Source organism: Periophthalmus magnuspinnatus, chromosome 3 (assembly GCF_009829125.3).
Source record: "Periophthalmus magnuspinnatus isolate fPerMag1 chromosome 3, fPerMag1.2.pri, whole genome shotgun sequence".
In the NCBI taxonomy this organism is placed as follows: domain Eukaryota; kingdom Metazoa; phylum Chordata; class Actinopteri; order Gobiiformes; family Gobiidae; genus Periophthalmus; species Periophthalmus magnuspinnatus.
The window spans coordinates 13,799,119-13,815,355 of record NC_047128.1 but is presented as its reverse complement, the minus strand read 5'-3'; the positions used below and the strand labels follow the sequence as shown (position 1 = coordinate 13,815,355).

Sequence of the window (16,237 nt, the reverse complement as noted above, 5' to 3'; positions counted from 1 at the left end):
ACTCAAACCTGGAACATTTTCATAACCATAGCTTGTTTATCAGTGAGCGGTTAGCGAAGCGTTAGGGTGTTATGTGGTTAATACCTGCTTTAAAGCTGAGCTCGTCTGCCTCCTGCCCTGTGTAATCATACAGCGCCTTGACGTGCACGCCTGCTACCTGCTCATGCACGCCCCCCTCGTGCATGCCGTTCACCGCCAACGCCTTCTTCGGACTCTCATCATCCGACCAATCAGATGAGTCCTCTTTGACCCTGAAACAGGAAGTGAACAGTTAGGCCATCAGCTCTGAGCAAACATGACTCCATTTTTGTTTTCCAGTTTTATTTTATTATTAGATGTAAGCCATTTGCTGCCCCCGCGATCCAGCCCTGGATAAGCTGAAGAAAATGGATGGATGGATGTAAGCTATTTTACTTTGCATTTACAGATTAATTTAAATTTAGTACACTTAAAAGTTGTATTAGACATTTTAAAATAAAGTTTCTGTGCACACTGTTGAGTGAGCAGAGCCGGAGTGAGCACTGACCCTGTAGTGTTTTTATCATTGTGTCTGTACAGCTCTTTTAAAAGAGACTAAACACAAAAGGCCCTGACCTCACAGACTGACGCTGTTTCGTCTCTTCACTGCACTTACAGTGCAAGATCTGCAAAACTGACTTATCAGAGCTTTTAACCATGTTATTGGTGTTTCCTTCTGATTGAGCTTCTGAAGTTGTATTTTGAGTGATTCATGTTTGAGTAATCTTTATTCTCCTGTGTTTAAGATCAGTTTACCCCCTTTTCACCTTCTCCGGTACACGCATAGGATTCGGCAGCATCGCATACTCATTTTGGTACAAATTTAAAAAAAAATAAATCTGCTACTCACTAGTGTTACCTGCATGTATCCACAGGAGGGGCCTCCAGTTGCCACTGCAATTTCAAGTATTACGTGACATCACGCAGGGCTGTCCTGATTACAACCAGGTGTTTTTGATTACAAACACCTGGCTGCAAGCGCAGAGTGGCCCGTTACCTGTTGGGCATGTTGAGAGAGTGGCCTATTACCTGGTGGGCGCGTCGGAGGCAGGGCTGGGTGGGACATCTCCAGCTGACACGATGTTCGTCAGAGTGACCACATTGTCGTCAGAGCTTCGTCCTCTCTCCTTTCGACTGATGGACCGGCTCAGATCAGGACTCCACTCCTGAAAACAAAAAAGTGTTACTCACTTCAGACCTCACGAGGATTCACATACATGTATTTCTCTGGCACATACATGGCATTAGAGCAGCATTATCAGACAGACAATTAAGCAGGTTGGAGTAGTAATGCTTTTGCCTGGCAAGTCCAGATTGATATCACATATTTTTTATACAGAGGGGTATCAGTCCTCTGTCGCTTCTCAAGCTCGAGACCATTGATCACCATTTTGAAAAAAGTTTCTCTCCTCTCAGATGAACAGAGTTTAGCGCTTCGCTCACTGATTCTGCAGAAATCTGCCATGTTTTTCATTCCCCTGAGATTTTTTTTTTTCTTTTTTCCTCATAAACAGTCATATTTGTTTTGATATGGACAGACCACACGTGTCCCTGATGGGCAGGATTGACAGGTGGATTATCCAATCTGAACTCTGGGAGATTCATTGGTGACCAGAATCACATCTTCAGAAAGTATTAGAGAATTGTGTGTTCTGGATCCCAGGCCACCAGTGCTTAGTCAAATGAACCTTACATCCCTTTCTTCCGGGTTTGCAATCGATACAGTACTTCATTATTAGATGTAAATAGTGCACAGTAGTCTGACTTTGGCACCAAGTGATGCTTTTACAATATTATCTGGGGTGGGGGAGGGGTCATCTGTGGTTTAGTCCCTGGTTCAGTCCTGGTTTAGTCCTAGTTCAGTCCCTGTATAATGTGTACTCTCAGACAAAGGGCTCTTGTTTAGTATCAGTGGAGCAGATTCCTTTGAGGACACTGGGTTGGCTCCTTTTACAAACAAACTGAATAACTCAAAATAAAAATGTAATAATAGGCAAGATTTTTAGTAAAGGAGTTAAGAGTATAAAGTATGGGGCGAACAAATAATGTCTCATTTCTCACATTAAACTAAAAGGTCAGTCAATGTTGTACAGAACAAGACCAAATATTTTGTTACAGGAAATTATCATTTACGGTTAAGTCTTAGATTTTTTTGTTGTCCATTAACATTTGAATTTTGATATGATTTGAGATTTATTTAACAGATATTTTAAACAAGGACCCTAAAGTAGGACTTAACCAGAACTGAAACAGGACTGAGGAGCTAGGATTGAGCCATGACTGATCCAGATCTAAAAACAGGACTAAAACAGGTCCAGACGAGGAGTTAGTCTTGTGCAGTTCTTGAGTGTAGAGTTTCCCTCCTCCTCCCGAGCTCCTGGGGAACGCTTTGTGCTTCTGATGTTTGTATGTAGCTTCGCTTTGTTTCAGAATAATACAGATTTAATCAGAGCTTTTATTTTGAAGGAACAGAAACAGGACAGTCTGGGTTTGGGACAATGGTCTGAAATTTAACACTCCAAAACTATTTCATCTTCCAAACACCACAAAAACACCTCGGCACCCTTCTCTAATCTGAGTTCTGTCGCACTCTAGTCGCACTCTAGTCGCACTCTAGTCGCACTCTAGTCGCACTCTAGTCGCACTCTAGTCGCACTCTAGTCGCACTCTAGTCGCACTCTAGTCGCACTCTAGTCGCACTCTAGTCGCACTCTAGTCGCACTCTAGTCGCACTCTAGTCGCACTCTAGTCGTGTCCAGGCCTGGTTCAGAGTTGGTACAGTTCCAGTTCAGCCCCAGTTCAGCTCCTGCTGCCCTGCTATAGTGCAAGGGACTACAGCGGGATTACAGTGGAACTGAACTAACTCTGTACTAGGTCTGGACCAGGTCCGGCTCCAGTCCTGGTTTCAGACCTGGTTTCAGACTTGGTTTCAGACCTGGTCCTGGTCTCTTTGAGTACAGTGGTTGTGGGTTGAGTGGGAGAGGAATGCACAGTTGGAGAGACTTTCCACATTTATATTTACATTTTTACACAGAGCCACTGTCTAGAGTAAGAACGGGACCAGGACTGGACCAGGACTGGACCAGGACTGGACCAGGACTGGACCAGGACTGGACCAGGACTGGACCAGGACTGGACCAGGACTGGACCAGGACTGGACCAGGACTGGACCAGGACTGGACCAGGACTGGACCAGGACTCGACCAGGACTCGACCAGGACTCGACCAGGACTCGACCAGGACTCGACCAGGACTCGACCAGGACTCGACCAGTTCTTTCCCACACATGTTCTATAGTTTAAAGTGCATATTTTGAGTCTGACCTCAAACTGAGGCCAGTTCATGGTGGTCCCTGGTCCGTGTGTGTTCCTCCACCAGCGCAGGTCCTCGGAGTCACTGACTGCTCGGATGGTCTGACCCAGGTCTCTGTACAGCGCCGAGAACCTGAGGAGAGAGAAGAGGGACATTGTACGGGTTAAAGCAGACCCATCATGCAAAACCGACTTCTCAAAAATTCAGCCTAAATATGCAAGGTGTGTGTGTTAGACATGTGTGAATGAAACAAATCACACCTCCAGATATGTTTGTGATGAGGAAACAACATTATAGCACAGATTAGAGAATAGTGTAATATGGGCCCTTTAAACTGCAATAATGGAAAGTACAGTGGCAGAATCACATATTTTTGGCATTAAGCATTATTTGGTTTGGTGGAATAGTATCCTGTATCCAATATACCGTATAAGCAGTGCCTGAGGTCAAAATAAGTTTGCTGTGTACTGTCTACATCTAATTATAAAGCATTTTATCCCTCAATAATCATGAAGTGTGTGTTAGCATGCTAGTTATTAGCTTTACAGTCACAACAAAACTCCTCTTTGGTCTCAGAATTGTGAAAAGTGCCTATGAATTGTAAAATAATTGTGTTTTGACAAATACAAAAATATGTCAACACCTTTATTTTGTTAAATCAATGTTTACACTGTCAGAAAAATGTGCTCTGTGTGTATTCTGTTTTAAAACTCATCTACACTATCATTATGCCTGTGATTTTAATACATTTTGAAGCACGACATATTGATACAGAGAAATATTACACTAAATGATACAAACAGGAGTAAACAGATATAATATACAGAATTATAAAAATGAATGCACTGCAACAAATGACTAGGTGAATGAACTAATAATTAGGCATACAAGGTATTTATTCAACCTTCAACCTGTCAACTTTCATTTTTGACTTGGTTTAAATGTGTCTTCTGATGTCATTAGGTGGCATAGCTTCTCTCGCGTTCATTCTCATAGCAACGTTAAAGTTGATCTTTGTTTGAGCACTGCATTCCTGTTCTGTTTACTCACGATTCAGAGTTACAACATTTAGGATCAAACTCAAACTTACACCAACTCAGTGACCTAGGATCTATGGCCATTTAAGACTAAAAGTGAGACTGAGTTAGGATTAAACCAGGACTAAACCAGGACTAAACCAGGATAAGAGCACAACTAGGGCAGGACTAGAGCAAGGCAAGAGCAAGACTCGAGCAGGAGGACTAACCTTGGACTAACCCTGAACTAAACCAGTACTGAACCAGGATTGAACCAGGACTGATCCAGGACTATAACTAAACCAAATCTAGTCTTAAAGTTTGTGGTGTTGTTTGCAGTTTGGGAGGGTCCTGACAGAGGAATAGTTTGAGCACAAGGTCATTGGTTAATCTGAGACTAAGGCTGCAACAGTTTAGTATTAACTCTTAAGCACACAGACTGTGGACCTCAGACTTTTAACCCTGTTCTAACTTTTCCTCCTAAAAAACAAACCTTGTGTTCCGTTTCATTCACACATGTTTCAGTAATCCTGCAGATTTGGTTCAAAACATTATCCCAACTTCTGACATCATCAGGTGGTAATCCAGAAGTGCTCCTCTAGTCTCCCCCACCCCGGCCTCTAGTTCCCCGTCTATATTCTAGTCTCTGGTCTGTCCTGATCTCTACCCGTCCTTGGTGCTTAGGTCCAGGTGCTCGTGGATCTCCAGTAGAACTTCCTTGAAGAACCTGAGCCTGCTCCTCTCACTCTCCTGAGTCAGTTCAAAGACAGTCTCCATGTCCTCCATGTACCGCGGGTTGCAGCGGTTTAGCTCCTCCAGAGCCTTACTGTAACGCTCCTTCGCCTGGAAATAAACAAGGACAGGTTCATATCATTAAAACTGACATTTTCTCCTATAGAACCCATTTTAAAGGATTTTAAAAAGCATAACTTGGGCAATCACTTTTTTTTTTCTCTCTGCTGACAACACGGCAAAATAAAGTAAACGCTCACATCACCATTCATGTGATGGCTCCCCTCGTCACGCAAAAGAACAACTCACAATGACTGTTTTAATAACGTTACAAAACACGCGTCACAAAATGCAATAATACAAGCAAGCTTATTCCCACGCACAAATAAATGCAACAGAAGACAAACTTATCCAGGATAAGTCCCCAGTCCAGTCCCTGGTCCAGAGCTATAGTTTTGGCTTGAGTTTAAATCAGCAGTGCCAGTAGAGCAGGGCAGGTCTGGTCTTGTTTCTTGTTTTTGAAGAACACGCCTCAAAAAGAGTTTCTCAGACTCAGGAGGAACAGGCCCTCAGCAAAAAAAACAAAAAAAACCAGCTCATTTCAATGTTTCTCAGGAGAATCTAGAGTATGTAAAGGCCCTGATTTGTCCCCATGTATTTGAGAAAAATGTGTTTTTTCGAAGTACAGACATTGAACTGAAACAGACTGTATAAGTAACTCTTGAGGTCAAAATAACTCTGTTGTGTAATTTCTGCATCTACTTGTAAATCGTTTGTCCATTAATCTGAAAATGCATGGTAGCATACTAGTTGTTGTTAGCCTTACTGTCCCAGGAAAACTCCACACTGGTCTCAGAGTTGTGAAAAGAGTTTATAAACTCATCACTGTGAAGAACTAGGATGCTCTGAATGCATAAGGTAAGTGAGGAATAACTCTGGACCACTGCAATCCATTTAAATTGAACTAGTTCTCTTTTTCACAATTTTAAGACAGTAAAAATCTGGTACAGTGGCTTTAAATGATAGATTAAAGGGGCCATATTATGTCAAATCAAACTTTACTTTCAGGGTCATACATGTGGGATTCCAAATGTCACGCAATCATTTCAACAATAAAATGCGACTTGTTATGGTAAAATGTCACTATAAAGAGCCCCCTCTCCTCCCCCTCTCCTCCGTCTCTCCTCCGTCTCACTGCCCTCTCACCTTCTCCACCTCCTGTGAACACTTCTCCACTCTGGCCGTGTATTTTCGGACTTCCTCCTGGGACTTGCTGGGGTCGGCTTTAGCGTGAGTCTCTCTGTTCGATGCGCTCCACTCCTCTTTACGAGCCTGATGGTACGACTTCTTACTCACCTCCACCTGCAAAAGAAGGACCTGGGTTAGATGTTGGCTTAGACGTTGGTTTAGGCCGGGTTTAGTTAAGACATAGATCATTATGTTATGATATAAAAATTTTAAAATGCAATATTGATCTAAAAGCTCTGTTAACTTCCGTGTTAAAAAACTGCGGTGGCTTATGGGAACTGATGTTGCCGTAAACGTCATCAAGTGCTGCTCTGCTGGACCAGGATAGTGAGCAGCATTTTTTTTTTCCTTTGTACCAAAATGACTACATAATGCTGCAGAATCATACGTGTATCACAGATTAAGAAAATAAAATTGAAGGACGAAGTAAGTACAGAGCAGTGGTACTGGTGGCTTGTGGGTTAGGATTAGATTGGAGTAATGACGTCTTGAATACAGGAGAATAAAGATTACTCAAACATGTATGAATCACTCTATATACAACTTCAGAGGGTAAATTAGAAGGAAACAACAACAACATGGTTAAAAGCTCTGAAAAGTCCATGTTGCAGAAAAAGACCGCTTTAAGAAAACTGTTTTAACTTTACACTTTGACTTTGATTAAAATACTATTCATTTTAGTCATGTAACTGCGAAGTACAAGGGCAGGGGTGATAAGGCAAAAAGGTGGTCCTGGTCCAGTGCTCACCTCTCGTTAGGCCTTCTTTGCACTAGTGAGTTTTTTTTTTTTTTTTTTTTTTTTTTTTTGTAGTTTTCTGAAGATTTGAGCTGTAGAGGGCTGAATAAATAACTTCTATGACTCATTACGTATTTCATTTATTGATTGCAACTCATGGTCGTTAACAATACTGTGCATATAGACTAGTTGTTTTTTGGGGTACATCCTGCTTTAGGGTGATCAGTAGCAAAATGGCATTCTATATAATTATTCATCATCTATATTTTCTTTACCAATATACCATACTTCAAAATGTGTTATCGTGACAAGCCTACCTCTCGGAGCTTGCGGACCCAGGGCTTCTGAGCCTTATGGAAACCATCTTGGGCATCTCTCGTCTCCTTGAAGCCTCCCATCAGCTGTTTGTGGTACGAGTCTTTCTGCCAGAGCCGGACCTTTTCTGAGTCCTCACTGACCAAATGCTCCTTTAGTTCCAAGTGTAGGTCACTCAAACGCTCTGCAGCAGACATGAACGCGTGCCACGCCTTCTCCAAGGTCCCGTACTGAGGACCTGAGTGAGAACAGGCCAAAACACACGGTTAGAGCAGTACTGAGGACCTGAGAGAGGACGGGATGAACCAAAAAGTTAGTCCTGGTGAAGCGCCACACCTTCTCTAGGGTCTCATAATGAGGACCTGACAGAGGACAGGGGCAAAAAAAAACAAAACAGAGCTAGGTTGCTAGGTTGTATAGAAATAAATCAGGACTGACATAGGACGGGGGGACAGAGGGTTGAGTCCTAGTTTACCACTGGTGCATACATGGTCATCCACCGATGTTTGGAGGAGGGCATTAAGACTCTTTAGTAGCACAGACCCTTTGGCCTAACATAAGATAAACCTTTATTTGCCCCACAATGGGGAAATTACAGTTTCCCAATCGGCTATTGGTGAGTGTAGAATGCTGTCATAATCTCCCCATTGATTAAATTGTTCTTTAGTATGAAATATCCAAATGTTGATCCTGATCATTTCCATTAGTGACTAGACCTTATGCCTCACTGTATTACAACAAAAATCTGTACTTAACGATAGTCGTTTAGCTGTCCCCCATCTGTATTAAATATGATTGGTATAAAATTCTGTGATGTCATGTCAATCCCAGTGCAGAAGTGTGCACTGACCTCTTTCCACAGTGCTCCTCCAGCGCTTGGCCCAGTCACTGAGCTGGAGAGCGTAGTTCTTCTCGATCTTGGCTCTCTCCTGGAAGCAGCTCATCAGGTCGTTACACAGTCTGTGGCCATCGTCGATCCTCTTCACTGTGCGCTTATAGTTCCCCGGCTGCACACAAACACACATTTCAGACACTGTGCTTAGGGGGTGATGTTGGTAGTTTTCAGATTCTATTCCAGATTTTCCTATTGATACTTTGCAGTTACATCACACTGGGGGTGTTCTACTTGTATCTCAATTGTGAAATGTTTAGCAAATTCCTATTGAGACACAATGCACACATTAGCTAACACTCAAAAAAATATCAAAGTCTAAAAACTCAGTCTAAACTACACATTTTCTGGAGGCTGTGATCGATTCGAGCATTCATGGGCCTGTTTAAGTGTTTGATTTTCAGCAAAAAAGGTAAGAGTGACTAACTGAAAAGTTGTTGGCTAGCTAGCTTGTGACTGTAATATCATTTGAGAGGGATTTGTTTACCAGCACAAATCAGCTCCCCTGATGTACTTCCAACTAAGTCAGCTCTTTCTGGTCAGATTGTGTTAACACAAAGCTCAGATTAAAGTCTAACTTGAGTAACAGCCTCCATTTAGCATCACATTCCCAGGAAATGTTGATTACATTGTACTTTGTCATGAAATATTCAAAAGGCAAAGTCACAAAAGTTTAACCAATTCAACATTTTATGTATCACATTCTATTGGTCGTTTGGTGTGGTCTGAAACCCAGCAACTGACCAAAACCAAGATCCCCTTTGGTTCTTCCCAATAGTAGTGTAATTATATTCTTGCATCCATTAGAAATGTTCAAATACTGCTAGTTAAGTCCCGAGTTCAGTCCCAAGTTCAGTCCCTTAGTTCAGTGCCTGGTTTAGTCCAATATTTTTATAATTCAGTCCTGGTTTAGTCCTGGTTAAAATGTCCCGGTCCAGTCTAGGTCCAATCCCAGTCCAGTCCGGGTCCAGTTCCGGTCCAGTCCAATCCCGTGCCAGTCCTGGTTCCAGTCCGGTCCCGGTCCAGTTCTGGTCCAGTCCAATCCCGGGCCAGTCCCGGTCCCAGTCCGGTCCCGGTCCAGTCCCGGTCCCGGTCCCAGTCCAGTTCCAGTCTCGGTCCCAGTCCCGGTCCAGTCCCAGTCCCAGTCAGGTACCAGTCCAGTCCCGGTCCAGTCTCGGTCAGGTCCCAGTTCAGTCTCGGTCCGGTCCCAGTCCAGTCCAAAACAGCAATCCAAGTCCAGTCTCAGTCCAGTCCCAGTCCAATCCAGTCCAATCCAGTCCAATCCAGTCCTAGTTCAGTCCCGGTCCAGTCCCGGTCCTTACCTCCCAGAAGCTCTCCGATCCCGGGCTGAGGTCTCCGGTGGAGGACATGTCACCCACGCAGCACAGAATGATGACGGCTCACTCTCTCACTATCAAAACACAAAAAGAAGTTTTACTGGGTATTTAATTCATTACAAAGATACACACCATAATACTGTTTTGTGAATATCAAAATCGCCCTGTATGTCAATTATATTTATTGTATTAGTATTAGGGATCAACTGATATTGTTGGGGTCTTTCTGAGTGGAGTTTGCATGTTCTGCGTGTGTCTGGGTGTTTGTGGGTTTCCTTTGGGCACACCGGTTTCCCCAAACAACTCAAAACATGCACAATGGTCAGAACTACCTTAGCTGGAGGATTTGACCTAAAACTAGGTCAAGATCTGGAGATGGCTCTCACTGCTTCCAACTGGGTTAAACCTGCATTTGACCCATCCTTCAGTGTCTCTGACTTAAACCTAAAGCACTGAAGTATGGGGCAAATACAGGTTTAACAGTCACTGAATGATGGGTCAAAAAGTGGACCAGTAAAAAGTTTGGACACACTTTTTCTATTTTATTTCCAATATATTCTCACTAAAGGCATGAGAACTATGAATGACACATAATGAGTGCAGTAAAGAAAAAAAAACTAAATTCAAAATAACATTTAAATTGCCTTTACCCTTGAAACCTACTTTGCACTCTTGTCATTTCTTGACCCTGACATGGCACAGCTGTGAAGTGAAAACCATTTCAGGAGACTTCACCTTAAAGTTCACTGAGAGAAGGACAAGGGTTTGTAGCTGTCCACAAAGCAAAGGGTGGAAACTCTGATGATTTGAATATAAAATATTAAAATATTTAGTTGACTTATTTAACAACTTTTCTGTGCTATACAATTCTGTATATCTTGATTCATATATTTGATATCTTCAGTTTATATCTAAAACATAGAAAGTAGTAAACAAAAAGGGAAAAAAAAACATTGAATGAGAAGGTGTGTCCAGACTTTTGACTGAAAACTAATCCTCATATATACATTATCAAAAGGTGTCAAGTAGAAGCAGAGTTGTTTTTGAGTGTTCCCACAGTGTTTATAAAAGTGGATTCAGAGGAGCGCGTTCAGACATGTTTAAACCAGATCCACCTGAGCCCAAAACTGAACTGCAAAAACACACAAATACAGGTACATGTGCTAAACTAATGTAGTCCTCTCTGCATTACATGGCAACATCATTTTAATTTTGATAATATAAGCCAAGATTCATTTCAATTATCAGTTCAGACTAGTGTTGTCACGATACTAAAATTCCAAACTCTATTTTGATATTAAGGAATAGATTTGATACTTAATATCGATTTCGATACCATGATGATTTAAAAAAACACACATTAAACAATATTAAATGATAGTAGTTTCTTTTATATTCCCATGTGGTCTTATATCTGTGTAATTCCTTGTCCAGGTAGGTTCCATAAGCCTCATTTCCACTAACACGGGTCGCTTGGGGCAACCTTGGCGTAGAACAGTTAGACGGGGTCACCCCCAGCCACTGAGCGTTTCAATTACAAGCGACCCACGCTGCTTTTTGGCGTGACACAGGTTTAGCAAGACACACCCAGATGTAGGCCTGCACCTCCACAAGGCTCAGGACAGCTATGAAAAGACCGGTGCTACAGGAGCACAAATCAGGGCCACAACAACGAGCTCATGAGGGTTGGGACTGGATGAGCCGACTTGATCTTGTGCTATACCACCGTATTTGATATGCTTCACAAAATTGACCTAGCCAGCTGTTTCCTGCTATCAATGTACGCCACTCCTGATGAGATAAAAAAAAAAAAAAAAAATCCATTTGCAGTGTATAATGCAACTAGTACTAAACAACCCAAATGCATTAAATAAAAAGTGTTAATACGTGGCGTAGAGGTGCAGATAAATGAAATACAGGCAAAAAATGATGATAAACTGGGATTAGTTTAGTGTTTACACTAGCTTTAGCCTCAGCCTCGTGTCACAGCACCATTAACTTGGAACGCTAAATGTCTTTTTGTGATTCGCTGAGATCAGCCTTATGAGAGTATAATTCAGGTACGATTTAGATTTTATCAAGTTAATATTGGTGTTATGTTGAGGTGACATCAGTTGTAGCAGAGCCCTGCTCCTGGACCCGGAGCCACACCTGGAGCAAGAAAATGCAATATGGCTGGAATTGCTGCTGGTCCTCCAGTGGATGCCCCGAGCGTTCCAGAGCCTTTGGAAGGTGGTACACCTCCAGCTGTCCACTTTGCACCCCTAAACGGGGGTGGTACAGACTGCTTTAACTGCAGTGGAAACACTCAGTATTACAGACCATAACCCAAAAACTTCCTTACTGAGAGGAGACAGGATAACCACTCTGCCACAGTAACAGAGAGAGAGGTGTTTATAGTCTTTGGTTTAGTGGGTCAGAGGAGCACAGACTGATGGGAGTTGTAGTTTGAACAGAAGTGGGTCGGAGGGGGAGGGGCCAGACTAATCAGATTAAGTACAGCTCTGTGTGGTCTGGATTTAAGCCTCCCCCAGAATCAGACCAGGACCAGGACTGAGACTGTTCATGTCCTGGTTTTAGCCCGGGTTTTTCCTCATGTAGTCTTGGGCTTTAGTCTTGGGCTTTAGTCTTGGGCTTTAGTCTTGGGCTTTAGTCTTGGGCTTTAGTCTTGGGCTTTAGTCTTGGGCTTTAGTCTTGGGCTTTAGTCTTGGGCTTTAGTCTTGGGCTTTAGTCTTGGGCTTTAGTCTTGGGCTTTAGTCTGGGGCTTTAGTCTTGGGCTTTAGTCTTGGGCTTTAGTCTTGGGCTTTAGTCTTGGGCTTTAGTCTTGGGCTTTAGTCTTGGGCTTTAGTCTTGGGCTTTAGTCTTGGGCTTTAGTCTTGGGCTTTAGTCTTGGGCTTTAGTCTTGGGCTTTAGTCTTGGGCTTTAGTCTTGGGCTTTAGTCTTGGGCTTTAGTCTTGGGCTTTAGTCTTGGGCTTTAGTCTTGGGCTTTAGTCTTGGGCTTTAGTCTTGGGCTTTAGTCTTGGGCTTTAGTCTTGGGCTTTAGTCTTGGGCTTTAGTCTTGGGCTTTAGTCTTGGGCTTTAGTCTTGGGCTTTAGTCTTGGGCTTTAGTCTTGGGCTTTAGTCTTGGGCTTTAGTCTTGGGCTTTAGTCTTGGGCTTTAGTCTTGGGCTTTTAGTCTTGGGCTTTAGTCTTGGGCTTTAGTCTTGGGCTTTAGTCTTGGGCTTTAGTCTTGGGCTTTAGTCTTGGGCTTTAGTCTTGGGCTTTAGTCTTGGGCTTTAGTCTGGGCTTTAGTCTTGGGCTTTAGTCTTGGGCTTTAGTCTTGGGCTTTAGTCTTGGGCTTTAGTCTTGGGCTTTAGTCTTGGGCTTTAGTCTTGGGCTTTAGTCTTGGGCTTTAGTCTTGGGCTTTAGTCTTGGGCTTTAGTCTTGGGCTTTAGTCTTGGGCTTTAGTCTTGGGCTTTAGTCTTGGGCTTTAGTCTTGGGCTTTAGTCTTGGGCTTTAGTCTTGGCTTTAGTCTTGGGCTTTTAGTCTTGGGCTTTAGTCTTGGGCTTTAGTCTTGGGCTTTAGTCTTGGGCTTTAGTCTTGGGCTTTAGTCTTGGGCTTTAGTCTTGGGCTTTAGTCTTGGGCTTTAGTCTTGGGCTTTAGTCTTGGGCTTTAGTCTTGGGCTTTAGTCCTTGGGCTTTAGTCTTGGGCTTTAGTCTTGGGCTTTAGTCTTGGCTTTAGTCTTGGGCTTTAGTCTTGGGCTTAGTCTTGGGCTTTAGTCTTGGGCTTTAGTCTTGGGCTTTTAGTCTTGGGCTTTAGTCTTGGGCTTTAGTCTTGGGCTTTAGTCTTGGGCTTTAGTCTTGGGCTTTAGTCTTGGGCTTTAGTCTTGGGCTTTAGTCCTTGGGCTTTAGTCTTGGGCTTTAGTCTTGGGCTTTAGTCTGTGGCTTTAGTCTTGGGCTTTTAGTCTTGGGCTTTAGTCTTGGGCTTTAGTCTTGGGCTTAGTCTTGGGCTTTAGTCTTGGGCTTTAGTCTTGGGCTTTAGTCTTGGGCTTTAGTCTTGGGCTTTAGTCTTGGGCTTTAGTCTTGGGCTTTAGTCTTGGGCTTTAGTCTTGGGCTTTAGTCTTGGGCTTTAGTCTTGGGCTTTAGTCTTGGGCTTTAGTCTTGGGCTTTAGTCTTGGGCTTTAGTCTTGGCTTTAGTCTTGGCTTTAGTCTTGGGCTTTAGTCTTGGCTTTAGTCTTGGGCTTTAGTCTTGGGCTTTAGTCTTGGGCTTTAGTCTTGGGCTTTAGTCTTGGGCTTTAGTCTTGGCTTTAGTCTTGGGCTTTAGTCTTGGGCTTTAGGTCTTGGGCTTTAGTCTTGGGCTTTAGTCTTGGGCTTTAGTCTTGGGCTTTAGTCTTGGGCTTTAGTCTTGGGCTTTAGTCTTGGGCTTTAGTCTTGGGCTTTAGTCTTGGGCTTTAGTCTTGGGCTTTAGTCTTGGGCTTTAGTCTTGGGCTTTAGTCTTGGGCTTTAGTCTTGGGCTTTAGTCTTGGGCTTTAGTCTTGGGCTTTAGTCTTGGGCTTTAGTCTTGGGCTTTAGTCTTGGGCTTTAGTCTTGGGCTTTAGTCTTGGGCTTTAGTCTTGGGCTTTAGTCTTGGGCTTAGTCTTGGGCTTTAGTCTTGGGCTTTAGTCTTGGGCTTTAGTCTTGGGCTTTAGTCTTGGGCTTTAGTCTTGGGCTTTAGTCTTGGCTTTAGTCTTGGGCTTTAGTCTTGGGCTTTAGTCTTGGGCTTTAGTCTTGGGCTTTAGTCTTGGGCTTTAGTCTTGGGCTTTAGTCTTGGGCTTTAGTCTTGGGCTTTAGTCTTGGGCTTTAGTCTTGGGCTTTAGTCTTGGGCTTTAGTCTTGGGCTTTAGTCTTGGGCTTTAGTCTTGGGCTTTAGTCTTGGGCTTTAGTCTTGGGCTTTAGTCTTGGGCTTTAGTCTTGGGCTTTAGTCTTGGGCTTTAGTCTTGGGCTTTAGTCTTGGGCTTTAGTCTTGGGCTTTAGTCTTGGGCTTTAGTCTTGGGCTTTAGTCTTGGGCTTTAGTCTTGGGCTTTAGTCTTGGGCTTTAGTCTTGGGCTTTAGTCTTGGGCTTTAGTCTTGGGCTTTAGTCTTGGGCTTTAGTCTTGGGCTTTAGTCTTGGGCTTTAGTCTTGGGCTTTAGTCTTGGGCTTTAGTCTTGGGCTTTAGTCTTGGGCTTTAGTCTTGGGCTTTAGTCTTGGGCTTTAGTCTTGGGCTTTAGTCTTGGGCTTTAGTCTTGGGCTTTAGTCTTGGGCTTTAGTCTTGGGCTTTAGTCTTGGGCTTTAGTCTTGGGCTTTAGTCTTGGGCTTTAGTCTTGGGCTTTAGTCTTGGGCTTTAGTCTTGGGCTTTAGTCTTGGGCTTTAGTCTTGGGCTTTAGTCTTGGGCTTTAGTCTTGGGCTTTAGTCTTGGGCTTAGTCTTGGGCTTTAGTCTTGGGCTTTAGTCTTGGGCTTTAGTCTTGGGCTTTAGTCTTGGGCTTTAGTCTTGGGCTTTAGTCTTGGGCTTTAGTCTTGGGCTTTAGTCTTGGGCTTTAGTCTTGGGCTTTAGTCTTGGGCTTTAGTCTCAGGCTAAATATGCATTCCTGCTGTAAGTCATTGGGCTCATTTCTTCACAGATCTGATCTGTAACTTCAGCTGTGAGCTGGTTTTCATAGGTCTTGTTCCTCTAACCTCGTGTACCGACGCTCTGGGCACATCTGGTTCTGTCTTAAGTTAAACTGTTACTGTGTCATTACTGAGCTAAACATATCTGCTCCCTCCCACTCACCGAACTACAGTACAGGGACAGCACACTGTCAAATAATACAGCAACTACGACTACCAGTAATACGACTATGGCAGATACTACTACTACATTCTTACACTCACTGAACACAGGATAACTACAGTACAAGGACAAGACACTGTCAAGTACTACTACAACTATGACTACCACTACTACTACCACCACTATCACTCTCCCACTTACTGAATACAGGATCATCACAGTGCTGGGACAACGCACTGTCAAGTATTACTAATACTACCCAAAATAACTGATTTGAAATTGCAACAAACTTATCCACTGTTTCACTGCAAACACACACCTGTAATGTTCCATGAGCCTGTCCAGGGACAGCTGGAAACGCCTGTGGCTAAAGTGGGACATGCAATTACACATGATAAACATGTTCATTGCACTAGGGCTGTAGCCTTTAGTCATTTAGTTGCAATCATTTATTTAGAGAAGGATTTACACAGGACAACAATAGAAAGAAGACAGTGAGTGAGTTGAAGATTTGGATTTGAAAGATTTGTTGATATTTAGTGTAAAAATTGTAAATGGTCACATTTTTCTATAGCACTTTTCCACCTTCAAGGCACTCAAAGCTCTTTACATCAAGAAACTACTCACCCATTCACACACACATTCATACATCAGTGTACAGACACTGGATGCAAGGTGGGCTAAGTGTCATGCACAATCACAAGGACACAACAACAGCAGTCATCTGTGGAAGCGGGAATCACACCGCCAACCTGTGGGTCAGTGGATCTGACCTCTCGACCAATGATGTTTATGTTGAGAGGAGGGTTTAGAATCGCCAACCTTCAGATCAGTGGACAAAAGTTCTACCGACTGAGTTACTGCC

At 43.2% G+C, this 16,237-nt stretch overlaps 1 protein-coding gene across 2 annotated transcripts in view; it reads right to left on the bottom strand.

Moving 5' to 3' along the window:
• The window catches only part of pacsin3 (protein kinase C and casein kinase substrate in neurons 3), a 30,659-nt gene that overhangs the window by 3,930 nt on the left and 10,492 nt on the right, over nucleotides 1-16,237 (bottom strand). For both annotated transcript variants that reach the window (XM_055221022.1, XM_033990954.2), the window contains 8 exons: nucleotides 9,592-9,680; nucleotides 8,228-8,384; nucleotides 7,380-7,615; nucleotides 6,285-6,440; nucleotides 5,014-5,189; nucleotides 3,342-3,462; nucleotides 1,048-1,184; nucleotides 85-251 (listed from right to left, as the gene is read on the bottom strand). In XM_055221022.1, coding sequence (XP_055076997.1) covers nucleotides 85-251; nucleotides 1,048-1,184; nucleotides 3,342-3,462; nucleotides 5,014-5,189; nucleotides 6,285-6,440; nucleotides 7,380-7,615; nucleotides 8,228-8,384; nucleotides 9,592-9,639 — 1,198 coding nt within the window. In that variant the 5' untranslated portion in view covers nucleotides 9,640-9,680. The remainder of the gene's footprint in view (nucleotides 1-84; nucleotides 252-1,047; nucleotides 1,185-3,341; nucleotides 3,463-5,013; nucleotides 5,190-6,284; nucleotides 6,441-7,379; nucleotides 7,616-8,227; nucleotides 8,385-9,591; nucleotides 9,681-16,237) is intronic.